The sequence below is a fragment of the Anarrhichthys ocellatus genome, unplaced genomic scaffold (assembly GCF_004355925.1).
Source record: "Anarrhichthys ocellatus isolate YVR2014 unplaced genomic scaffold, GSC_Weel_1.0 scaffold20, whole genome shotgun sequence".
Classification (NCBI taxonomy): domain Eukaryota; kingdom Metazoa; phylum Chordata; class Actinopteri; order Perciformes; family Anarhichadidae; genus Anarrhichthys; species Anarrhichthys ocellatus.
Window position 1 is genome coordinate 751,763 of NW_022280050.1, and position 25,362 is coordinate 777,124.

At 42.9% G+C, this 25,362-nt stretch overlaps 2 protein-coding genes across 4 annotated transcripts; one reads left to right on the forward strand and one right to left on the reverse strand.

The window, feature by feature from the left end:
* Positions 1 to 8,506: 8,506 nt before the first annotated feature.
* LOC116389710 (FAST kinase domain-containing protein 3, mitochondrial-like) lies at positions 8,507 to 13,338 on the forward strand. Its single transcript, XM_031858629.1, has 10 exons — positions 8,507 to 8,602; positions 8,871 to 9,785; positions 9,981 to 10,131; positions 10,233 to 10,420; positions 10,572 to 10,740; positions 11,037 to 11,122; positions 11,333 to 11,504; positions 11,678 to 11,747; positions 11,897 to 12,011; positions 12,188 to 13,338. The coding sequence occupies exons 2-10, from the start codon at positions 8,904 to 8,906 to the stop codon at positions 12,284 to 12,286; spliced, it is 1,932 nt and encodes a 643-aa protein (XP_031714489.1). The 5' UTR covers positions 8,507 to 8,602; positions 8,871 to 8,903; the 3' UTR covers positions 12,287 to 13,338.
* On the reverse strand, positions 12,105 to 24,832 carry cfap65 (cilia and flagella associated protein 65). 3 transcript variants are annotated; one of them, XM_031858627.1, is made up of 35 exons: positions 24,718 to 24,832; positions 24,321 to 24,373; positions 23,771 to 23,958; positions 23,582 to 23,684; positions 23,209 to 23,375; positions 22,728 to 22,936; positions 22,416 to 22,552; positions 22,110 to 22,335; positions 21,700 to 21,968; positions 21,414 to 21,608; positions 21,029 to 21,249; positions 20,729 to 20,885; positions 20,398 to 20,526; positions 19,891 to 20,142; positions 19,650 to 19,789; positions 19,430 to 19,514; positions 19,166 to 19,312; positions 18,869 to 19,034; positions 18,533 to 18,661; positions 18,201 to 18,414; positions 17,903 to 18,031; positions 17,603 to 17,693; positions 17,390 to 17,475; positions 17,185 to 17,251; positions 16,865 to 16,975; positions 16,451 to 16,642; positions 15,995 to 16,153; positions 15,713 to 15,850; positions 15,411 to 15,527; positions 15,104 to 15,238; positions 14,971 to 15,021; positions 14,615 to 14,835; positions 14,395 to 14,514; positions 13,813 to 14,202; positions 12,105 to 13,694 (listed from the first exon to the last, which is right to left on the reverse strand). In XM_031858627.1, exons 2-35 carry the CDS (start codon positions 24,369 to 24,371, stop codon positions 13,553 to 13,555), a joined length of 5,334 nt encoding a protein of 1,777 aa, XP_031714487.1. In that variant the 5' UTR covers positions 24,372 to 24,373; positions 24,718 to 24,832; the 3' UTR covers positions 12,105 to 13,552. The 3 variants fall into 3 exon arrangements, with proteins under 3 accessions (XP_031714487.1, XP_031714488.1, XP_031714486.1); XM_031858628.1 differs by having other exon boundaries at positions 21,029 to 21,246; positions 24,714 to 24,832; XM_031858626.1 differs by having other exon boundaries at positions 24,714 to 24,832.
* Between the last annotated feature and the right edge of the window lie 530 nt (positions 24,833 to 25,362).

Genomic DNA, 25,362 nt, shown 5'->3' on the forward strand with positions numbered 1-25,362 from the left:
TTCGGTGCGCACCGGCTGGCTGCAGGTAGAGGCGTCTGTGTGCCTCAGTCTGTCGATGTGTTTTCTTTGGATGATAAAGGAAGGAAAAATGCGCTCGTCCTCTTCCACCTTGGTGTGACGTCGCTCCGGGCGAAGCGAAATCCTCGCTGTCACTCAGAGAGGGAGAGAGAAAGAAACTGCAATTAGTTTCAGGAGGACCCGGCTGAGAGCAGAGAGAGGGTAAACACACACACACACACTGAGAGAGAGAGAGAGAGAGAGAGAGAGAGAGAGAGAGAGAGAGAGAGACCTGTCATACAGTATGTTTACAGTGGACCAGAAATCAGAGCTCATGGAATGAGGTGATGTCAGCACAGGTGTGGTGGTACCGTTCTGATATCTGTGCCAACAGACTGGCACGTTCTGAAGTCATCTGAGTGGGTGTCTTTTCTTTGGCTAAAAGCGCGAAGATCACACTATATCACAGTGGTCAGAAAGAGAAACTGCTGTTCCACATAACCTTATTTTACACAAAAGGTGCCAAATGGAATCAGTTGCCCTCAAGAAGAATTGTTTTGTATGTTCTGCATTCCTAAATGTGTGTGTGTGTGTGCGTGTGTGTGTGTGTGTGTGCGCGTGCGTGTGTGTGTGTGTGTGTGTGTGGACTCTGTAGTATTATCACCTATCTAGCCAAGGGCATATCCATTGAAATCCAACGCCACTGTACTGTAGTCACCCAAAGCCCTGATACCCGACTTGGTTCTACTGCAGTGATGCAATCAATCACAAGTGTAACACAAGGCTGACTCCGCCAGTCTCTGTCTCTCAAAAGGGCCTCGGTCCCATTCGCTTATGCACAAACCATAACCTTGCCTGTAACTCTGGCTGAAGGCTGACAATTAAAAGTGTCGACTTCTGAATTTTGAGAAAAACTTTCCAAGTGTAAGAAATAGAATGAAGTCACATTTAACTCTGATTTTTGCCCATAGTCTGCAAAATATGGAGTCCGACCCGTAGTGGCAGGTTTCATTTATTTATTCAAACTTTTCATCCATTGCGTGTCAGTGCCATATGCATGGGTTGAAACAACTTGAAACAAGTCCATTGAAAACACAATGGAGTTTTTGCTTGATTTGGTCCATTTCGATCATGTATACTTCACATTGCTGCTGACCAAAGCACACGTAGCTTTTCAGGACTTCTGATGCTTTTTCCTTAACTTTCTATCAGACATTAATTGTTCCCATTTATTTCCCTGCAGCATGAACATCAAGCTCGCTTGAGGTCATTTGTCACATTTAATTGCATGCTTTCTATTGGTCAAAGTATCATATAGTGTAATGCACCTACTGTTGAGTGCAGATGTTTGCAGTTCATCCTTATTAGGTGTATCACAGTTAGATTCAATAACTTTCAAGTTTTTCACTGTCCCAGTTAACTTTTACCTGCATTTGGCAGTGTGTTGGGTGTTCATTCCAAGGCCTGTAAGTATCATTATATATGCAACATATATTTCTTTACATTTATTGCAATAAAGATGAGCATTGATGAGGACATAATGTATATTTGATCCCATAATATTAACAGCAAGTTGCCTGTCCATACGGGACTCTTAATAAGACTGAAGTGTCTGTGAAACCAGACAAGGACTCTTGGACAAACTGCCTGCAGACCGTAAAATGGCTGAGCACTTCATTGCCTCAGATTTTGACTTTCATTATGGACACACACATGTGGGCACTGGTCTTTTAAAATGTGCATGTCTCTCTGATATACAGAGTTATATCAAAGATGTTTTTCAGTGAGCTCTTCATGCAGCATTCAGATTATGTCAGGTGGAAGGTAGTGATTGGGAGGTTTATGACTTGTTCAGTGTTCACATCAAGATGGTGATTGCTTCCTGCTGTTTGTTAGACCTCGTGTGGAGGTTACACATTATGTGCATGGTCCTGCAATTTGTGCTCAGTTACCTTGAATGATATGCTTTGACTGACATGAAGTTGCTTTCCAGACACTTCTGTGCCGTATACCAAATGGAATGCAGACCATTTCAGAAGCAGAAATATCCACAGATTGCCAATAATTATTTTTATATTAACAATGGATCAAATGACTTTGTGCAATTAGAGAGAGTTTACTCATTGTGCCGAACCCACAGACCACTGAGCTCTGCTTTTCCCTTTAACTCTACATGCAGTTTTCTTCAACTGCGTGTCCAGTTCCAGGCAGCTGTTTTCATCAAAAAAGCTCTGATAAACGCACAGTACACGACATGCCCAGCGCCAAACAGCGGGCAGACAGTGTTAGCAACTAGCTGGTGAACACAGTTTCTGCTTGATATGCAATGGTATGCTAACAAGGTAGCCAAAAAATCTTAATGAGGCCACAGAGTAAAATTAGCTATAATAGTTTGTGTGGTGTTCTGTCGTTGAGGGGCCAGGAAAAATCTTAATCTTGCTTTAAGTTGGAAAATGACAATGATATCCACATCATACGAAAGCAACATAAAACCTACCCACAAACTGCAGCTTGTTGATTTTTCCTGAACTAAAATGTTTTTAATCAATTTTATGTATACCACTCTCAGAGTGGTTTACAGCCTGTACAACCCTCTACAGTTCTGTTTTTACCAAGGTAGCGTAGGTATCTCTGGTAATGTTAAGCCATTGCAAAGTAGTGCTGCAAATCAGTGAGAAAAACCCTTTATGGCAATATTGCATTTGCAGGATTTGTTGCATTAATAAGATGATGGTATAGTTTGATTCAACATATTTGAACAGCTAACAAAACCGGCTTTTTGAGACAAGACGCATTCTGTGTATACCTCTGCTGCACCTCACGTCTTCACCAAATTCATATATGATACTGTCACCTGTAGCTCATTGATGTGCAGCTTTGGTCTCAGAACAAACACTTTTTTAGGCTTCCGTGCTGGTGACAGCCGTGGCCAGAGGCTTTCTCTTTTCGCGCTGTCAGTCTTCAAATTTGGCATCCCCGTCCACCTGGACTCGAGGAGGAACTGAGTAGATGTTGGTGGTCTAAGGTGAAAGGTGAAAGGTCAAGGTCACTGTGACTTCACTTCCGACCCGTTCTCGTACACGGGATATTTCAGGGACTCCTTGAGCAAAGCTCACTTTGATCACTTTCTAGTTTCTACAACCTCTTCAAAAGTGATTTATCTGCTATTCCTCCAGGTGTGTCTTCGCTCTCTTAAACTTCATTTATAACATCGTTTAGTTGACCTTTTATGCATTCTCTTTCTCTTGTTATCTCTATCTCCACTGCCCTGTTTCCCTCCCTTTCATATCTCACTTCATATGTGGTCAAAACAAGGTGAATAATTAGCACACGGGGGCTAAAATAGAATATACTCTGATGTTTTAGCAGAGAAATCTGACCCCAGTGGAGAGTGCTGTATTGATATGTGAACTGGCACCACCCGAAACAAAATTAGAAAGTTATGAAAATTGAGTTATCTCTCAATGACCTATAAATAACTGTGGCATAGTTGTGAGCATGAGCATTGTTCTATGATATGTACTGGCTGTTCTCTCTCCTTTCTCAACCACCTTACCCTCTCTTTCTTCCCCAATTTCTTTCTCCATTTCCCTGTCTGTGTCTCACTCACCCCCAAGTTTTCTCTCATCTTGTGTTTTGTTAGGGAGGGCTGATTCTTCATACTTGGCTGAGGCTTTATGGACAATAAAGATCTGATTTCAAAGTCCGGCAGGGTGTTGGGCCTGGGGTCTTGGCTCACAGCTTTAGTTGCCTGCTGGGAGGAGACACTGCACAGCCCCTAACCAGATGGCCATCATCCCACATACAGTAGATTCCTATTGTACGTTATGTGTATTGTTCAAATTCTTGTCCGTGTGCAGCTTCATACTTCACCACCACACAGTCACTAGCTGCACTGATCTCCTCAAAGTGACCACTAACCGTGTTATAATATTTTGACATTGTATATTGTGTATACTGCAGTATTGAAAGCAAAGAGCATTTCACTTACAAGCTCTTTTTTCCGGTAATTAAAAGACAAAGATGTGCATATATAGGTTTTGCATGATAGGGATGGAACTCCAACAGCTGTTGGAGTTGCAGTTTCCTTGAATGCACCCATGCGGTTGAATGCGGGTGACTCCTCTAGCCTGAGCTTGCAACTGCATTGCCACGTAATTACAAATCAGAAAAAGTTCAGTGTGTTGAATCACCAATTTCATTCCAGTTTTAATAATAAATTGAGTTAAGACCAAGTCACTGCTCAGCACTAAATCAGCCAAATACGATTTGATTTGGCAGAGAAGTGTAAGCGATTTGCGGTTTATGACCTTAAACCATCCAGTGTGGTCCATTAAGTGTTTCTCTCGCTTCTCTTTGCCTGTTAGTTCCGCAACAGATTCAGTGTCCTGCTCAAAGACACTTCAGCAGGGCAAATGCTAGCCAACACAGGAGCTGGAACCAGAGTTTACTCTGGTTTAAGTGTCTCTCTACCCTCCCTATACCTTCCCATGATACCATGTTGACCTTAAACAGTTTTGTGATCAACTGAAGTCCCCTTAGTTGTTTATTCCCTGACTGTTTTGTCTTAATCGTAGCTCAGAGTGGGGATATGTGACGTGTCCTTCTAGGATGTAAAATACATCTGCAGGGACTTAGTTCAGTGTTGTAAAGGAGAACGCCCTGATAGATACGGGAGCTTCACTAGGAGCTGCCAACAGTGCATTTTTTAATCATTACATTTAACTTATAACACTGTTTTTGTTCTGTAAGATGTTTGGTAGCAGAAGAAGAGCTGAATGACAGGAGTGAAATACATGATAATGTGTTTTAGAGAAAGAGAAGAATGATGCCCTATGCGTCAGACCTTTTTAATAGACTCTTAATGTTTCCTTTTGCCTCCATAAACTCCAACAGTTTGCATATGGGCATGTTAAGTCAAACGCATTTATTGTATTTAGTTTTACGCTGGTTCACTCTGATACAATGTCACACAATCACAGTCCCTGTCAAGTGCAGACTCCTTTCTGTTTCAGTACAGTATAGGTGGGTTTGTTTCATAGCTAGCATTTCATAAAATTGTAAGCATGTAGTTTCATCAATGCCCTGGATAATACAGCTGACATGCTAAACTGAGATGGTCAACACAGTAAATACCTGCCATGTAAGAATTCTCATTGTGAGCATGTTGCCCTGCTAGCGTTAGCATATAGCTCAAAGCATTTCTGTGCTTCAGTACAGCATGGACTCTTAGTCATGTTTACCAAAACTCACAGTGAATATAGGACCTAACCAGATACTGAACCCTCCTGCACAGCAGAACTTCCACTTTCATTTCACACAAGTCACAGTGGATCATTATAAAATACTGTTACACACAGTACTGGAATACTGTATTACTGAGTACTGAGTTTGGACGATCTCATATGAGAAGGTACATCTGTACAGAAAAAAAACGAGTTGCAATAACTTCTGGTTTCCCCTGGGGTCTGTCACTGATTGAAATGAAAGAGCATTGGTCCGGGTTATGAAGGGTTCCCTCCCTCCCTCCTCCGCCTAGGAAAAGCTAACAGGCCTAACCCCTGTCCTGCCACACCTATCATACGGCTACACACACATTCCCCCTCTCACACTGCTTCCATCTGGGCGTGAAATGGATTCCTACTGTCTGCCAGAATGCACCACCTATCTCTGGATGTGATCCTCTTTCACGCTCCTTCTCTTTTCCTGTCTTTCTTTTTCTGTACCACACGTGTGCCCTTTTGTTTCCATAGAAAAAATGCCTCGCCCGCCCTGCAAAGACCACAAAACACATTCCCGGGCGGTTATGCTCAAAAATAGATTTTAAAAAAAATAAAAAAATCCCATCGGAGCTAATATTTTATGTGACAACTTGAATTAAATCTAAATCAGAAACACATGACGGTCCTAACCTTTTAAAAACAAGCCACAGTCATCCCTGGAATCCCCAGGAGAATGCTATGTTCATGAAATTCCTTCATAACTGGCACACACACACACACACACATACATTACTGAAAGTGTGACAGAAGTTGTAGTATAAAATATTGATACCTCCCGCTACCACATGATTTTACATGTCTAGAAAGACTGTTTTCGAAGTGGAAGGAACTAAAGTTATGCTAAATTATCGTCTTGTTACAGCAAGGAATGAAAGTAAATCCTGTTCTAACGTTCGTGACTCCCTGAGAATGGTTAAAATCTGTCAACAAAAGCAACATAATTTGGTGTGATTCAGATATATCCTGCTTTTTCTCTCTCATAGGGCTGGGCCAGTGTCAGCTCAGTGACCCTTTTGTAATTGGACACACATTATTTGGATCCGAAACAACACAACCAGCTGACCATCTGGAAGAATGAGTTGTAACTCTGCAGAGGGGCGACAGTAAGGAGTGAAACCCGAATTTTCCAAATGAACCAGGTACTGATCCGTTCTCAGTAAGGTCACTTGATTTGTCAGAGGAATCTGAATTGTTCAAGTGATCTCTGGCAGAATCTGTTCCAATGGTGCCACATTAGTAGAGGGAAAAAACACTTAACTACGTGGTGTCTGTGCTTAGCTCTCAAGTTAGCCCGGTTTTATTGCTTTATAAATAACTTGTCACCTCGTTTCAGGGGATTATTTTATTGCTGTAAAGGCAGATCTATAAAAGGAAAGCCAAATTAATAACATGGGACGGAAAAGCTTTCACTTTCTTAGTTCACATTGTAAATAGAAAATTAAAAAAATACATTCTAGTTCTAGCTTTAATAGTGTACACAGAGGTGTATTTTTGTCACAACAAGATGGGTACTCAGTGAGTTCTTTTATGATATACTTTTGGGCTGAAGAAATTGTTTAAAAGTGGCACAGCAGCAGAGCAAATGTATTTCTAAGAAATGAAAACTGACTCAATTTGTACACACTCTTCGACTTCCCTCACACTACACACACAAACACACACATGGACACATAGCCAGAGTGAGTGTTCAGTGTGATTCATCAGCATTACCGGCAGCACAGTAACTTTATTATAACAGATCTTATCTGTCTGCCCTGCTCACCATTTGAAAGCTCTGGGTCTTTTTACTCTTTCTTCTTTGTCCAACGCGTGTCCAGAGGGCTTGTGGTGTTGCAAAGAGATAGAAGGGGATCCAGCCAGATGGGTAACACACACACACACACATACACACAGATTGTTTTGGAGATATGGGGTGCAGATGACTTTCGGATCAGCCTTCATACGCTGCTCTGTGTCTCGCCAGCCACACACAAACACAGAGCACTCAACACAGACGCATAGCTTTTTTAACAGAAGCACATTCCGGTATTGACCTTCTTAAACTCCAGTATCACAATCAATGGTCATCACAAAAACAGGTAGCCTAAAACCTCAATATTTACCAGAAGGAAAACACATGCAACCCAAACATGTGATCTGCAAGCATTGCTGAATAAAAGACAATTCTGCATTTCAACTGCTTTCTCACACACGTGCATATTAGAGCTAGGGCTAGGGAATACAATGTTAAAATGTTGTCATTTGTTTGTTGAATGATAGAAAGTCTATTTCCAGCTTTGTGTGACTCCATTATGATGTACACGTGTTTAATGCGAGTTCTCTGCTGTGCAACTTACCCAATATCGGCCTGTTCTCTCGTTTAAATGTGGATAAATTAAGCTCAGCTGTGTCTTGAGTCAAAGTGACCTATGAGGAAAATCAGTTTGTTTGTATGTAGCACCATCTTGTGGGAATTGTTAGAAGCAATCGGCCCTGCCTGCAGGACAACGAAGGAAGATGATGTTCATCAAGTTTGCTGACACAACTTTCAATATAGCAACACAACTGTATAAAACTGAGTTTAGAAATATTATGAATGTGTTATTCTAATGATACTGTGAGTTCACACAAATAAATATCAATGATTTATCAATGTTCATCCTCATCAATGCAATAGTTTGCTAATGCTTTATAGATCAGTTATTATTAAGAACAACTTGTGAGTTGCTTTGTTGTGTAAAATCCCTCTGGGAGATGTTTAGCATTCAGCACAGCACAAGTCTTTTAAACTCCTTAATTCATAAGACTCTAATGGATAGCTTGTCTTTTGAAAAAAACAGTGGAAAATATTGATAAAAATTCATTTGTTGACAATTTATTACACAACTGCAGACTGGTGCCTTATTTGGAACTGTGAAACCTGCATGCAATTATTAATGGATTATATATTCATTCTGTATTACAGTGTGTTGAAACATATTCATGAACTCCAAATGATCAAGACATGAGATTTAATTTAATTTAAATTTTGTTTTCATCTAAATTATGAAATGAACGATTCGGTGCTGCTTATTAAGATAATATTAGGCCGCAACTGGGTTTCCTGCAGGCCCCCTCCGCCTCCACACCTCCCCGCCGCTTGCTTCGGATCCGGAGCGGCACGGCTCGGCCAATCGTAGGGCACGTGAGCGCACGTAAAGCAGCCAGCCTGCAGTTTACAGTTTGCCCTCAGAGGGGCAGCACGTGTAAACACATGTAATCTTACACAAGCTAATACCAAACCCTGAAGGCGAGTTTTGTAATATGTTGCAGCCCCTCTTCATGGTACTCCTGTCTCGCTGAAGGTAAGTCGTTTATAATCTGAAAGACAGGGTTTGAGTTTTTTTTTGCCGCAGATATTATATGTAAATTTAAATTATACGTGTAACATGATTTAAGAAGCCATGGGCAAATCCGCTACTTTCATTTTAAAGTTGGCTCGTGTAACTGCTTCCTTGCAATGTGTTGACTTCTCTTATGTTTCTCTTGACTTAACAAACACAAGCCCTGTGTGTGAAAGCAGGGAAATGCACTGACAGCGACTTTTCTTTTCTTGACTGTGTTCTGAGACAGGAAGCGGGGTTTATCACGAACACTTCGACAACAATGAAGTCCATCGCCTGTTTCTCATCGTCTGTCAGAGCGGCGTGTCAGCACACCTCAGCCTGTTTCCCTCTCAATCGGGGTCTTAATCTGTGCAGTCCAGTGGGCAGATGTTCCGATGTGGATTTTGCCAGCAAAACTGTTGTTGCGCAACAACCGTGCGTAACCGGTGTGCGCACTTTTCACAGTACGCAGGTTACCAAAGCAGCGGTCCAGCAGGTGATTGCATCACCTCTCCCCGCCCTGGTGCCCATACCAGGGAGAACTGAGGATGAACTGAACGTGTACCAATTTGGCAGACGCATGCCCCCTAAAACGGCTGCAAGACAAGCAACACACCTATCTCCATACGTCCCATACACCATACCACAGAGCAATGCAGCCGCACTAGTCAACATCCAGACTCTGATTGAAGGGGAGGTGATCCCTGAGCTGTGCTCCAGTCTGGCAGACTTCCCCAGCAACGACAGGGCAGATGGACTGGCCACTTTACTCGGAGCATGTGTTGAATTTGGCCTGAAGGCCCACAGCCCTCTAGTCGTCAGACTGATAAATGAGTGTCTGGAGGTCCTCTCCAGCAGGGACATCTTGGTGTCACAGCTCTGCCACCTGGGTGAGGTGGCGTACGCCCTGGAAGGCCGCCAGTCAGCCGTGGTGACAGAGGTCCTGGACTCTCTGTGTGCTGCTGTAGAAGAGGATGTTGTGTCTCCCAGCGAGGCTGCCAGGACCTACTCCCTGCTGGCTCTGTGTCACGATCCTGCCAGCCTGCGGCAGAAACTTATGCTGTCCACTTTGCACAGACGCACACAGAGGCTGGTCCACCGGCTGAAAGCCAGTCAAGTCAGCGATATACTGCAGTCCTTGTTGAAGTTGCAGCAGAGAGAGGTGGGTAGAGCAGCCACTTCTCAGCTCCTCATTGATTTAGACATGTATGAACATCTCACACCTATATGTTTGGCTCTTTGCTGCAGGTCTCTGAAGGGAACCTGAATGTTTTTCTTTTCTCTTGAAGTGCCACCCTGTAATTGGTGTCTTTACAATGAACAGTTAGGGATTATAATACTGAGCTTTGTTTCACAGGCCATTTCCCTGGTGCTGAGGCTGAGACACAGAGCATCACGGGTCTTAAAAGCTTTTAGTGATGATGAAGTTATCAAGGTGCTCACTGCGCTGATGACCCTGGGACATCATGATGAAGAGCTCCTGTCTGCTATGGAGAAACACCTGCCAGGTGTGGTTTCAGTTCCTCACACAGTCTTAGGGAAACGTGGACGTTGGTGTACATGGATCATGCATGATGTTAATCCTGAAGTACTGTGCTGTGTGTGTCAGGGAGGCTGGGAAAGTGTGATCCGGAGCTGATCAGCACCGTCATGGAGTACTGTCTGCAGATGAGGTGCCGCTCTGAGCCAATCTTCGAGGCTGTGGCTGAGAACTTTGTATGCCATGGTGAGAGGCACGGCACCCTTCAGATTGCCAAACAGATTGTCGCCATGGGGAGACTCAACTATCTGCCACAGGTGAGGAATATTAATAATGTTGCAATACTGTTTTCTAAATCAAATGACTATGAAATGGAAAGAGCAACGTGTAAAGCATATTTGACTGTTGGAAGATAATGCGTCTGCAAACAAATACTCTGTTCTACACGACGTCTTCTTTATTCCTCAGTGCTCCGGTGAGATGTTTAAAAAGCTGGAGAGCATTTTGTCAGAAAGGTTTTCACAGTTCCAGCCTCGCTCCCTGATAGAGGTGTTGCACGCCTGCATCCACCTGGAACGCTTCCCAGTCAACTACGTGTCCAAAGTCTTCAGCCCCTACTTCCTACAGAGGCTGCAAGGTAAGCAAAAGGCTGCTTCCTCCCAAAACATAGCACACATCGTCGGCTTCATTAAAGTATACTTAATGACAGAGCAGTTGCATTGGATTGTGTAATGTATATGTGATTGTCATGCCACTCATTTCACATGCTGCTGTCACTCTACATGTAGAGTATTTCTCATCATTTTAACTGTTTGTCAAAGAAAAGCTGTCATTCAGAAGCTATTCACTCACAGCATGTGGCTGTCCAACATGTCAGTGTGTGTAATATGTATGTAATGTCTGTGATGTAAGCTGTCCTTGTCTGTCCGACAGCACAAGGGGAGCCATTAGACAAGAACGCACTGGGACAGCTGACACAGCTCCATCTCTCCACCTCATTAGAGTGCACTTACTACTGGGTGAGTGTCACACAGCTTGATACATTTGGGAGGTTTTTTTTTTAAGTTTGATCAGTGCGTTTAGTACTATTATTCAAGTAGTATAATAGTTCACTGTGTGTCAGTACTTGCAGTAGTTGCCAAGTAAATTAAGCAATGTCTTCATCGAAAAATTGTGGAGTCAGATAAATGATAACGGTAATTAATTCTCCATGATTTGTTCCTCATCAGGGTCCCAGACTGCCCTTCTTCCTCCATGTGAAGAAGTTTTCCTCGATGGACCAGGCCTTTGAGACACCTATGGAGAGTCTCCTCTACAAACAGGTCAAAGGGCCGCTTACAGAGCTGCTGGGGGGGACGTTTTACTCCACCAGAATCTTTACTCCCAGTGGCTACACAATAGGTAAGCAGTAGTAAATAAACAAAACTATATGATCTAACTGGGGAAATATCAATTGAAACCAAAAGTTAAGTTACACAACATCAGTGTATGCTCTCTAAATTCAGAAAGAATCAACCGTGTGGCTCATTTAGTCGACGGCTAACCTCACGTATTCCATGTTCACTTTTCTCCAGATGTGGAGATGTGCCTGGATGAGAAAGGATACGTTCTGCCTCTGTCTCAGTGGGATCACACTTACAGGAGGTGAGACACACATTCTGCAGAGCGTTTGGCGGATGCAAGCCGATCGACACGCCAATCATTTACATTCTGAACCAAATGAAAGTGAGCAGCATTAGCGCCTTTTCTGAACTCATAATTTGAACTTCTCCATTTTCTTGGGTCATGTGTAGGATGGCACTATGCTTGGATGGTGAAAAACGTTTCTGTAGCAACACACAGCACCTGCTGGGGAAGGAAGCCACTAAAAGGAGACACCTCCGCAGGATGGGCTATGAGGTGGTGCAGGTACGCTTTAGAAACTAGATTATTGCATATAGGCACCACAGTTTTGCACCTACAAATTTTTTTCCAATATGTTTCATCTAACTTACATTTATAGACGTTTTTTTTTTTTTTTTTTTGAATGAGCTCCACTGTAAGAAACATAGCAGTCATTAACAACTCATCATTTTCTCTACCAGATCCCTTACTTTGAATTTGAGAAGCTGAGGACTCAGGAGGATCAGGTCCAATATCTTCACAACAAGATCTTTCCCACCATCTTCAAGTTCAGTCACTGATGTTAGCTACCCAACAAGTTCAATGTACGATTCCTCACGGACCTTTATTAGTTGGTGCTTATGTTGCTATACAAATCAATCAACCTTCCAATGAACTGCATGAACGTTTAGCTAAGTGATGCTGCGCACTAATTATGTACAATATGAAGAAGATACATGGCATGGCAGAAACGGAAATACTTTTATCTGTGATATTCAGATTCAGCTCATACATATCCTAATGTGAGGATACAAGTAAATAAAGCAGATTTCAACATTTCAGTCACATACAGTAAACACCAAGTAACAGAGGCATCATTTATCATAGTTTATAATTGTATGAACCAACCTGCCTTGTTTTGAGTGTCAAAGTTAAGAAAAACAGTTTTGCAAAAAAAGACTTTTAAAAAAACAGATGAAGATGAATGAAATGGCCGTCTCAGCAGCTGAATGATTGGCCATTTGTGTGACTATTTATTTAATATTTGCACCTGATAACTTCTGTTCAGCCTTATTTTTAATAGCTATTGTTACGCCGAGTTTGCCACTGATTTTAAAGGAGCAAAACCTATGAAAATAATAATGCCCAATTTTTGTATTCTGTTGATTTATTATTTTAAATGGACATAATACTGACTATGTGATGAATGTGAATATAAAATATGAGTGGTGGTGTTGTGTCCTTTGCCCTTTTGTGCCGTTGGGACCTGATTTTCTTTGGGATAGGGAAATAATGTGACCTCATTTACTGGAGAAGATGTTTGAAATGTACAAATGTGTGACTTGGAATATGCTTTTATTTGACTTTGAAGATATACCAATTTTAGTTTAACTATTGTCTTTATTAAACTGGTGGTTGATTCTTCAGTTGATTGAACATTTTACCAAACATGTACAGGGTGTAAGTCATTTCAGATCTGTTGTGAAAAAATTTATAAACAGATTTACATGTCAAGAAGTTCCCCTACATTATAAACACCAATATTGTTATTGACTGCTATTGCTAGTGATTTGATTAGACAGACAGACACTGTGAAAAAATGCAATTGAGGTATTTTTGAAAGAAAAGGAATGGGAATAAACCTGATATGCTAAAATTACAATCCAAATGTTCTGTAAATGGTTATGTGCAATAAGATTGGTGAATGAAGTCAGACAGACAACATTTAAATATACGGTCGTGCTTTTTGTATTCAGACATACAATGATAAACAAAATGTAGTATACAATATATCATGGCCAAGTCACCTGTGGGAACATTTTATATCATTTCCATTGTGAAGTTCCTCATGAGCTTGCAGTTGGGATGAATAACAGAGGGAGAGTGAGTTTTGGGATGTTTGGTAGATGGTGAGTCCCTGCTGGTTCCTTTCCGTTCCTCAAGATTTCTCTCTCCTTCTCCGCCATGGCTTTGGACATCTTCCTGGTTCTAGTGGAACACACAATATGTTAGCCATTTGGTGTAACATGTTATCTCTGACTAATGCAACAAATAGAGGAGGGAGGTTAAACCGCCAGAGCTACTGAAAGTGTGCGTCTGTCTTCACCTGGTAAAAACAGGTGGCAAGATAACAGTGCGGGGGAGCGCTGTAAGGACAAGCTCTCCTCTGACAGCTTCCATCATCAGGTTCTGGAGGGTGTTCAGCAAAACATCCTCACACATGTCAGCAGGCACATGCTCTGTGTGTGGCGTGTTTTGCGTTCGGGGCTCGTTTTTCGAACGTCCCGCAGTTCCCTCACTGTCCACTGCGTTGTGCTGTTCTTTCTGTTCCGCTGTCCCACTCAACAGAATGTGAGGTTTGGGTGTAAGGTGAGGAAGGAGGGAGGATGGAGATGAGGAGCAGTGAGAGGAACTAGTTTCCTGAAGCCGGTGGGGGATGGGCTTGGACGGCAAAGTAATTAGATAATGTGTGAAGGCTGGATCGTCTAGTACGCCCCTGGAAAAGGAGAGACACTAATTGATACACACACAATTACACAATTTCCTACAATTCTCTAAACTGTAAATTCAACCATCTTCATAAAAGCTAATCCTAAAAACAAGTAACTTCACTCCGGTACATAGGTCAGGGTGGATGTCTGAATCTAAGCCTTTACTGGATGTATCTGGGTGTCTGTGTAAGTGTTACCTGAGCAGAGAGGTGAGTACATGCACGGTGATGTCTCTCTCAGGGCCATGAGTGGTTGAGGGCAGCCCAGCAGGAAAGGAAGTGGCTTCAGGTCGCTGGGGCTTGACTGGCTGGAAGCATCTTAGTGAGACAGCAGACATGTAAATGTTTCTGTGGTGTGCATCAAAGCTCAGTCTGTCTTTGTGCCTGTGATGCAACATGTAAAGTTTATATTCTTTACCTATAGTGCTCATTGAATTGGTCAGGGCGGTGTGAAAAGTACTCCAGAAGGGCGTGAGAGTGTGCTGTAACCCCGAGATGCAGCAGAGCAGGTTGAGGGGGTTCAAGGCGTTTCAATGACTTTGCGGTTTCTCGCTGGGCCCGCCGCTCAGCTCTTAATATCTTAGTACATATCGCGCCCACCGTTTCACAGCCACCACTGGGACAGATAGGAGGAAGAGTCTGGAGGGGAGAGAAAGAGGAGGCGTACTCGATATGAAGCCAGGCATTTGTTTTACTGCATGTCTATAATTGAATTGGATTACTTTCATATTTGTTTCACAAGAGAGGCCTTATATTTGCAGTAAAGAAGACCACCTTGTATTTCCTGAATGGTGGCCCTTTATTTACTGGAGCTGCTACAGGCTCCTGTAACAAGACAAAGGGTGAATATGGTGAAGAAGGCTGTTACATCGCTGTCAAAGATATCAATTTGAACTTGCAGGAGGACCTTATCTATCAGAACTCCTTGGGTTTCTGTAAGATTTTTATCTGTGATAGTGAATTCATCTCGCTGTCTCTCTTTCTCTTCCTCCCATCGCTGCAAAGCATCACGATAGCGAGTCAGTGAGGCTTCCAGGATAACCTGGAGAGGGGAGGAGAGAACAGGAGAGAGTACCGTCCGTACTTTGTAGAAACGATTAACTTCCAACAATTGTCTGCCAAACCAGAATGAAAATGCCATTCAATATTAGACTAAAATTCATCCTTATGCCACTTAATGCAGCTTTAAATACACACTAGTGCTGCTGTGGTACCTGGCAGATGACATCTAGCTGATAACAAGTGGGGTAGTCAGTAGAGGTGAAGGTAAGGGCACAAAGGGCACTCTCCCCTGGACACAGACCTCCTTGTTCTGGATGGATCTGCACCACCTGACAACACAAAACACACATACAAGTATGTGAGAATCACCGATGTACAAAATGGGTATATTTGTGCTGTATATGACAGACAGTCCGACACATAGCGGGAGGATCTGCTTGTATCTTTTTCAAAATAGTGAAATTGACACATACATAAGATGTTATTCACAAGCTACATGTACACCTTCCTGTACCTGCTGATAGCTCTCCTTAAGCCATTTATAGTGGACAGAGTCTGTGTGGGACACATTGGTTAGGAAGAGAATTCTTGAAGATCGTGAGCAGACTGGGATGTTGCCAAGAGAGACACTGTCCTCCGACAGAATTACAACCTACACACACACACACACACACACACACACACACGAACGCATACAGCCACAAAAAGCAGAAGACTTATTAGGAATAGACTGCTGGTATTCAGCAGAGTGAATAAAAGTTTAAAAATGATATGGAAAGAGAAAAACTGCTTTCACCTGTCCCGGGAAGGACACTGTCTTGACACGGGGTTCAGGTGCTTTAGTATCGCTGCAGTTAAATGGGTTTGTGGAGCCCAGTGTGAGAGAATCAAACCCACATCCTTCAAACCTCACCAGTGTGGAGTCTCCATCCTGGACATGGATAGGAATATCCATCTGGCGATGTACAAAGACAGACGCAAAATCACAGGGTTCGGATTTAGGTACTTACAGTAGCTAATGGTAGAAATGGTATGTGTCATGTGTCATAACTCTGAATAGATGTTTGTATCTGTCTGTGCCAGTTTATTTCTAAATTGCTATAAAATTGATTACAATGCTTCAGAGAAAACATGCACAATGGAGAGAAGCATGGTGCCTACAATACATACCGCACAAATCAGTTGTATAAAAGGTTTGAAGGGACAGTGGTAAGAGGGCAGAGGAAGGAAGGCTGCATGGCTCAATCCTTACATGGTACATCTTAGGCTCCAGTGGAGAGAAGATCCATTCCAGCATGGCCGTCCTCCCAGGTAGGAGCTCTCCCTCTGGATTGAAGCAGACCAGCACTGGATGGTTAAAGTTGTCCACCTTTAGCTGTGACAACACAGCCGTGTCCACCTCATAACGGAGTGGCACTGCACCGCAATTGTGCAGTTCATACACCTGCAGGAAAAACAACCCGGGTTTTGTGGATCACAACTATGTTGAGATTTCTGATGGAATTCAGTGCTGCAAGCTAAATAACAGGATAAATCTGTGGAAGCTGTTTCACTGAATACGAGTTCATATATGAAATATTATACTGTCGATAAGAGTGTTATTCATTTCAGCTCACTGTGAATAGGCCACTCTTAGTAGGCTTTATGTTGGAGAACTTGAACACACCTGCTTCGGCGGAGTACGGTCCCCAACAGTGACAGAGGTGAAGACATGTTGTTTGGAGGCAACGTGGAGACAGGGCCTGTCTCTCTCCACCGTCAACCCCTGAAAGTTCAGCTGCACACAGAACCACATCACACGCACGTGAAGTTAACATCAAATATCAAACAAATTCAAAGAGTTCACCACACTTAGTGACATATTAGGTAACAGGAATACTACCGCTGAACTGAAAAACAATTGTAACTTGAATTTAGATTTTTTTTTTGTGTTAGAGTAAGAATAAATATGAGGATCATGAAAATGTATATGGAGTTCTGCCTCACCAACGTCTCTCTACCATAAGACAGTTTGAGCATGACAGGAAGCCGATCTTTCCCAGCAGAGTCATGGCTGTGAAGGACAAAGTTTAGATTATTGTGGGATCATATTATTAGTGTTATCTGCTCTTAAATAACTCTCCTCCTTGCCTATATTAGCCAAGTGTCTGATGTCTTATTCTGTGCTTTATTCCCTGCAATAACATCTGACCTGTGGGTGAAGTGCACTGCCCTCTGCTGGCCAGGGAGCAAAGTGCCAGAACGGGGAGAAATGCTGAACAGGTGGTTGTCTTGAACCTGACATTGATATGAAGATATGGGAGGTTAGCGTCAGTATGGTTTTCAGAAAGGTTATTTTTGAAAGTCAAGTAATCAAATCTACAGTTGATTCCTGTATTTTCAATAAAGAAAAGATGTGCCTGACCTTCATCTGGTACAGTTCAGTGCTGCTAAACTCTCCAGTCTCTGCCCAGTAGTCCAACTCTATCTGTTGGTCCGCTGGAAACAAGAAAGCCCTAATATTGAAGAGAAGGCCAAAAATCATTAAATCAGAGATAAGTAGAAAAAGGTCCAATCAAATTCCTCTGTACTTCACAATCCATAGGAGAGGACACTGGACTGTGTACATAAATTGAGCGATGTATGACGAATATAAATAAAATGCTGAATGCAGTTATCTTTAGTTTGGATGGACTGTAATCTCTACATTCTGCTTTTTGCTCACCAGTCTACCGGGATGGAGCCCGGGTTGTGAAACATCAACACAAAAATGGAGGGCTCTGAATTCATGGGAGTGGCACCGAAGTTGAAATCCAACATATCTTTGGTGAAGACTGAAGGAAAACTACTCAGACTAGATGCAGGAAGAGAAGACATAATGACAAAATATAATATTCATGTATTATTCAATTTCCTTTTGTAATAAAGAAACAATGAAACCTCACAACTCTCATAAAATAATTTATCTTGGTATCTTTTTTACAAACAATATTAATTGAAAATTAATATATTCTTCCCCTCACCTGTGCATGGTAGGGGTTCTGTGAGTGAGTTCAGCAGGGGAAGGGTTGGACAGCATGTGCTCATTAAGGCTGTCCAGTGAGAAGAGTTCCCATAGGTGCGCCTTGCTGAGTCTGCCCACACTGCCACCGCTGCACACATCGATCACCTGTAAGGTGGGAAACACGCCTTTAGCTCGCACTTCACACACTGCATGAGGAGGGGATGACACAAATCCTGGGGAGAGATAGAGAGAGAGACAGATACAGAAAGGGGAAAGAGTGGTAAGTAACAGTAACAGAAAACAAAATAGCAGAATACATTCAGGTTTGTAGTGTTTGTGTTTTCTGTCTACCACTGGCATTCAGCATCTGGTAGCTGATGGTCCACAGGTACTGGGCTCGTCTGTGTGGTCTGATAGTGGATCGGAGCAGCATAGTGGAGTGTGAGACGATGGTTCCCCTCTCACAGTCCAGCTGCAGGGCTAAAAGGGCCAGACAGGACAATGTTAGTCTACAACACTGGACCAAATACATCTGTATCTGCTGTGGTCAGCAGTCAGTTGGTCATCATTTTAAGTTAAGTTAGAGCAGGTGAGGTCACAGCACTGGTACTGACTTAGCATTGACATAGTTGGAGTTACTTTTCAAAGAAACCAATAGGGAACCAATTTCCGAAAAAAAGATAATACCTTTTGGCTCAGTCCCGGGGTCATAAGTAAGACCCGCATCCAAAAGTATCTGCTGTACAGAGAGGCAATAGGAGACAGAACACGGGCTGTTGTTCACCAGAGGAAGCTGAATTGCCCGACAACTTCCAACCAGAATCTCTCCCACATCCAGAACTGCTGTCTCCGCCTGGGGGGGAGGGGGGGAAACAAAGATGCATACACTGCTTTGTCCCAAAACAATTCACATACGGCTCAAGTACATACACACATGCATGTATATATACATACACATAAAATGACACACAATGACAGTCCCACCTCGATGAATCCTTTAGAGCCCAACCCCACCACGTTAAGGGTGCGGTGTGACTTGTTACATCCAGGAGCCTGGATCGGCCAGAAGGTGAGAGTAGGCGTGAGTGTGTATGTTTGTTCTCCCAGTGGGCTGAAGGACCATATCTGGACCTGTAATGCCAACCAGTCACAAACAATAGTACAAAAAAAAGGTAAATTAAATTAGTTGTTAAAAGATGTCATCAAAAGCACAGTCTCTGCATAAATAAACATGATTGAGTCTCTCACTGAGCTCTCATTGGGATGCAGTTCGCCAGCATCTGGTTCAACAAAGATAAGCTCCTGGTCTGGCTCTGGAATGCTCCATTGGAATCTATCACAAAGGACAATCACAGAAAGCCAGCTGCAGACAAGATGAATGATGATTGGATAAGTCCAGACTACAAACAATACAGTGAAAAAACGTCAGAAATACAGCACTGGAATAACAACCACTATGTAAACCAACCGTAGAGGTAGGCGGCTGAGGTTCCTGATATGGTGGGAGCGCCGCGTCCGAGAGCCCACAGCTGTTGGCTGGAAATATAAACTGTTGTCTCCTTCCAGAGACACGCACAGCTTTTCCACCACACTGACAACTGTCAGTTCCTGAAGGACACAGAAACAGATGCACAGATAAAATGGCCCGCGAGCAAAGTGTGGTGAGTGCTACAGCTTTTGTCCTCTGTGGTCCTGTGTAGTGTGTGTACCTTCGTGTGTTTAGCTGCGTTGAGCCGAAGGTGTAAACCGAATCCCTGTTTGGGACTGTCTTCTGTGGGCGTTGTTCTGAGGGTGAGGATTTGGTGTTTCCCAGGCTGGAGCAGACCACAGCTCGGCACTACGGACACAGATTCTGCCAATGCAGGGTTTGAGCTGTGGTCCAGACAGAAAGTGAGGGGCAGCTCTCCAGAATTCTGGAGGAGCACTGTCCGATAGGAAAGAACACTAAGGGCTGGAAACGCCTTGAAAGAACAAAATATTACAGTTACCAGAGTATTACATATTTGTGTATGGCAGTGATACAATGTCCTTTACACAGGTTTCAAAGAAAATATTTAGTTTGACAAGGACTTCATCATATTTACACTCTGGGGAAATCAGCATAAATACCATCTTAATGTTCTCCTGTTTACTGAGAGAATGGCAAAACTATAGCTAAATGAGAGAGAGACAGCAATGCTGTAACATTTGAGTTCTTTCTCTTGCTTGTATCTCACCACTTGAGGAGGCTGCAAGGAGCAGCATGGGATGAAATGCTCTTTGCCTGGCAGAAAGGAATGGCCTATGACTCTGACAGTCACACACCAGGGTGGACACAGCAGCTGCCCCTCTATGTGACGATTGTCCTGCAGCATCCAGGGAAGAAAGACAATAGTCACAGCCAAATGTGTTGCATCATACCGTGGTTCTTTTGTATTTGAACTTTCAACAAAGTCAGGTGAGAGATTTCAGTGGTTTGAATGATTTTTGAGACATTTATTGAGAAAGAGAAAGGCAGAATCACTTGATGTGATGGAATTTCGTCTATAGATTATCGAACAGCACTACCTTGTAGTATGCAAAGCACTCAAGTTGCGCTCCGTGCAGAGTATTGAGCTGCTTGGGGTCATAGGTCACTCTGAATGAAGTGGATTTTAGAGGAGCCAGGTCACATGACGGGGGAGAGACGGTGAACGGAGAGTCTTGGGCAGCAGTCCACACCAGGCTGGAGCAGAATCACATGCAACAGAGACCAGATTGAGCAAGAAAAATACAAACAGATATTGTAGTCAGGTTTCATTTAGAAACAAAAAGCGTGTGTATGTAGTGACGTATTGAGAAGCCACAATCCAGTGCAAGAACCGATACCCGAGTTTCCCCCTGGTGTGGTTGGTGATGGAGACAGGCAGAGAAGAAGTGGATGAAGACGACAGAGAGGAGGATATTTTGTGATTAAACAGCAGCTCACTGGGCACCACAGATACATGTGGGGATGATAAAGAACTGCAAGAGAGGGGATCCATGCAACCCAAGCAGGACTGATAATATTCCTCCATAGGAGTTATCTTGCCTGGTCCCGGGTGTGACTGCTAGAAAATGACACAGAGAAAGAGTGAGAGAGACAATACCAAACCTATACTGTGCCCTTTACTGGTGACATATGGTCTTCATAGTGCAAGTGATTTAATGTCTTCTTATAAAGTATTTAAAAACTAGACAAATCTGCACGTTTCATCTCTCTTTGGCACTTTACCTCCTCGCCCAGGCAGGGCACTCCCTCTTGGTCCAAGTCTACTTTATTTTCTTGCTGCATGGCTGTGAGAGTGTCCGGCGGGTCTCGTCTGTGGTACCAGTGGAGCTTGTAAAGAACCAAGTGCTCAGGTTTCAGTATCACTGGATGCTGGAGCTCTGAGTGACAGGTACCTATCAGGTCAAGGAATATGGGGTCCTACAGGAAAGAGTAATAGGTAGATAGAATGAATATCGATGTTTGTTTGTGTGTGCTGTGAGTGTGTATGCATCTGCATATTGGCTCTTACCCTGTGCAGTATGATACATGTCACTCTCCTATGATGTGCAATAGGCTGCGTGGGCCTATAGACTGCCTTGAGTGTGGTATGGCTGTGTGGGCATAAAGTGCCACTTGCTGGCTGGATGCTAAACACACTGTTCCCAGTACAGTCAAGGTCCCATTGGTAGAAAGCCTCAACAGGCGCAGAATTAACCAGCTCCACTGTCTGTACGACTGCTCCTCCTTCCTCAACACAGCCAAAGTCCACCACAGCGGAGGACAAGGAAACTTTGGGACCTAGATACAAAAAGAACAAGTGTTTATACTGTATATGTATCTAGCTATAGATTCCCTTCTTTTTTTCATGTGAAAAAAAGAGGAAAAATATGCTAGTGGGGTACGCATTTACATGCGTGTTCCTTTATGCGTGTCCCTTACCAATACTGTTTCCAGTGAGCTTGAGCAGAGTTTCATTTAATGCCCCTCTACATTTAACAGATAAGTACTCAACAGAGACACTATCCACCACAGCCGGAGTGTAGGTGACTGCAGCCCGTAGTGATCCTCCAGGTGCCACCTTACCCCTGGTCACATCACAGATGAACTCTGACTCCAACAAATGGGCCCCACTGGACAGTCGTGAAAGAGAGAATGACGCAGTTACCTGGAGGAGAGGGGCAAAAAGAGCGATGATAGGGAAGGTCTATAGGAGTGTACATTTGCATATCTTTGTGTACTACTTACAGGGGAGGGGTTGAAGATGTCAAAGTGTTTCTGCAAACTTTGTCCGATAGCCACAGAGCCAAAGTGCAGCTCTGGACCACACTGTTCTTTGTCATCCTTGGTATCTGGATTTCTCAGCTGAAGACATGGGTATTTGGCTGAGAAGGAAGTCAGAGTCAAGACAAAAGGAAAGTGGGAGAGTATTGGTTCCCTATTTACCCATCATCTCCTTGTAAAAAGTTGATCTATCTATTTAACCACATATACTATATACAAAATCAGTGGATTATCAATCTCTTTTTGGCCTGTCTCCTCTGTTAGTAATAACAGTACCTATTCCCTGCAGCAGCACACTGCAGCAGCTCTCGGCCTTGTCCCCTTCATCTCCAAACCTGCAGTTGGCTTGTTGCTGGTACACCAGTGCCTCTTGTGGTCGGAAGACCACAGTGATGTGACACTCCTGACCGGGCTTCAACAGGCCTTGCTCAGGGCTTATCTGGAACAGTGCTGTGTTGTTCCACTGGAAGCATGTCTGGAGTTTACTGTGTGGAGAAGAGTATGTAGTAAAATAGGGAAGACACAGAAAAAAAGAGCGAGGGATTGATTAACAAGAGGGAAGTGGAGTGAAAGGGGAAAGAGTAAAGAGTTTGACATGATTTGTTTAACTACTTGCTGCAAAGCACAAACACACCAATCAGAACATAAACACGCAAACAGTTCAAAAGCATTCATACAAAGCATTCTGCTTCCTTTCCTCCCGGGTTATTCATCCCTCCTACTTCTCTGTATTAGTCTAAAACACACTCATACGTACCTGACATTTTTGAGCAGGAAATTGGTATTGGAGGAGTTTTGAACAGCACAGAGTGGCAGCAGCACGGAGTCAGGCACCTCCAGGGCATGGCAGGGAATGATGGCACGGAGACATACCTGGAAGCTGCCATCTTTACTTTGAAACTCAATGCTGTCTTCATACTCACACTGTCCCAAGCAGGCAGACAGACACACAAACACAGACAAAAAGACAGGAGACAGGAGAAGTAGATGATATATGGATGATAGTCGTTCATCACTTGAAAGCCATAAGACTGGAAAGTTGTTTGTCTAGAAATGCCAATTCAGCCCACATTTGATAGAAAAACTAATAAGATCTATTAACAGATGCAATTATGTATAAGATGTGTTACCCTCTGGAGTGGTCTAAAGCAGACCGGCATGGAGAAAGAAGTCCCTGGGCTGAGAACTATGATTTGACGAATGAAGGTGGTGAAAAACTTGGACACTGGAGGCCTGTGAGGAATGAAAGATATGATATTGTGTGAATACTTACCTCATATATGTGTTTGCGTATGTATGACCATGTGTGTTTGTAAGACCTGACATGTAGCTTCTGCAGCTTGCTATGGATATTCTTTAACACTAATGTCTTGGTGAACTCTCTCCCCAGGTCCCAGTCCTCCCAGACCAGCTCTGACTTCAGTTCCAACCCTGAGAGACAGCGGCTTTGGCTGGACGCTTGTGGCTGGTGCTTTTCACCCCGGTGCCTCTGGTGAATCCCTGGATCCTGCAGAGTTGGGAGATGTGAGTTTTGGAAAGTTTTGGACACAGATAAATTACTTTTCAAGCAACTTCAGAAGATGCCCCAAAGACATTGTAAATTGAACATTTTGTATTTCATATTGCAGAGCTTGAACTGCCATACTGATAAATATGTCGGAAAAGGCCCCAATCTCTACAGTTGTGTAATCCAATTACAGGTATAGACTGCTGTGGCTCATGGGACTATTTTGCTTATTCAGGGAGTGACAAAAACTGATACATTTTAATACACAGGTTTAGTAAAAAATGTCAGTTGCAAATGAAAAGCAGACCACAAGTTATTTATCAATATTAGCACCAAGCTGTTTTAATTCAAACTTTAGTTACTTTGATATCGGTCGAGGGCTTCCATGGTGCTCCTGAATCCTCAGCTAACATGGCTGGAAAGAGACAGAAGGCATCCAACGTTAGCTAGACGTTAGCTCAACATTACGACATATTAACTAGGAAGGTTTTTGGTGTCTGATGGCGTTTACCATGGTTGAGGATTTGTAATTTTGCACAGTTGTCACATTTATTACAGTTTCACTCTGAGAGTCATCGAGCCTAAACATAGCTGACGTTACGTCGAAGACCACGTAGAGAGTGTTTTGGAATTAACGTAAATTAAGACCATAGCTATTAGCAGTTAGCTAACAGAGGGATAGAAGGGTGACAGCTACACACGCTCAAAATATTTCTAAATTAAACAATTGGTCCAACACACTAACGTATCCTTACCTACTTTCAAACGTGAAACAGCAAAGCGTGCAAACTACAGCTTTTCATTTCTTATTCAGGAATGAAAACACCGCTGACAACAATCAAAAGTTTTGTCGGCAACAAGCAATTGTTTGCAATCACCATAGTAATTACGGCAGCAGAGGAGGGACATACACAATTCGCAAACTGGTAGTAGGCCTTTTTATAAATACTAGGGAGTGTTTACATTTAGGACATACGATGTTATGACTTATTGTTGTGAATTATTAAGAAGTTGTGATACAAATATTGCCCATGAATCGATGACAAAACTCAAGTAATCCCCCTCCAGCCAGAAATTATTTCATCCCTGTGTTGTAAATATTAACTATCCCTTTAATTGTAAATTGCATTGATTGTCATTCACTCTCTTCATTCGACTCAACACATATGAATGCAACTTTATTTTTCAAACTATTCATCGCCACAAAAACACTACTGTTGCTTTTAGAGTAAAATATATTAAATTATATAATGTTAAATTATATGTTAACATAACACGCTTCATATGAGAGCAGTTTACAAAACACAGTGAAAATGCTGTAAATGTAAAAAACATACAGTATGTGCAGCCACTTCTTTGTGTGTGTGTGTGTGTGTGTGTGTGTGTGTGTGTGTGTGTGTGTGT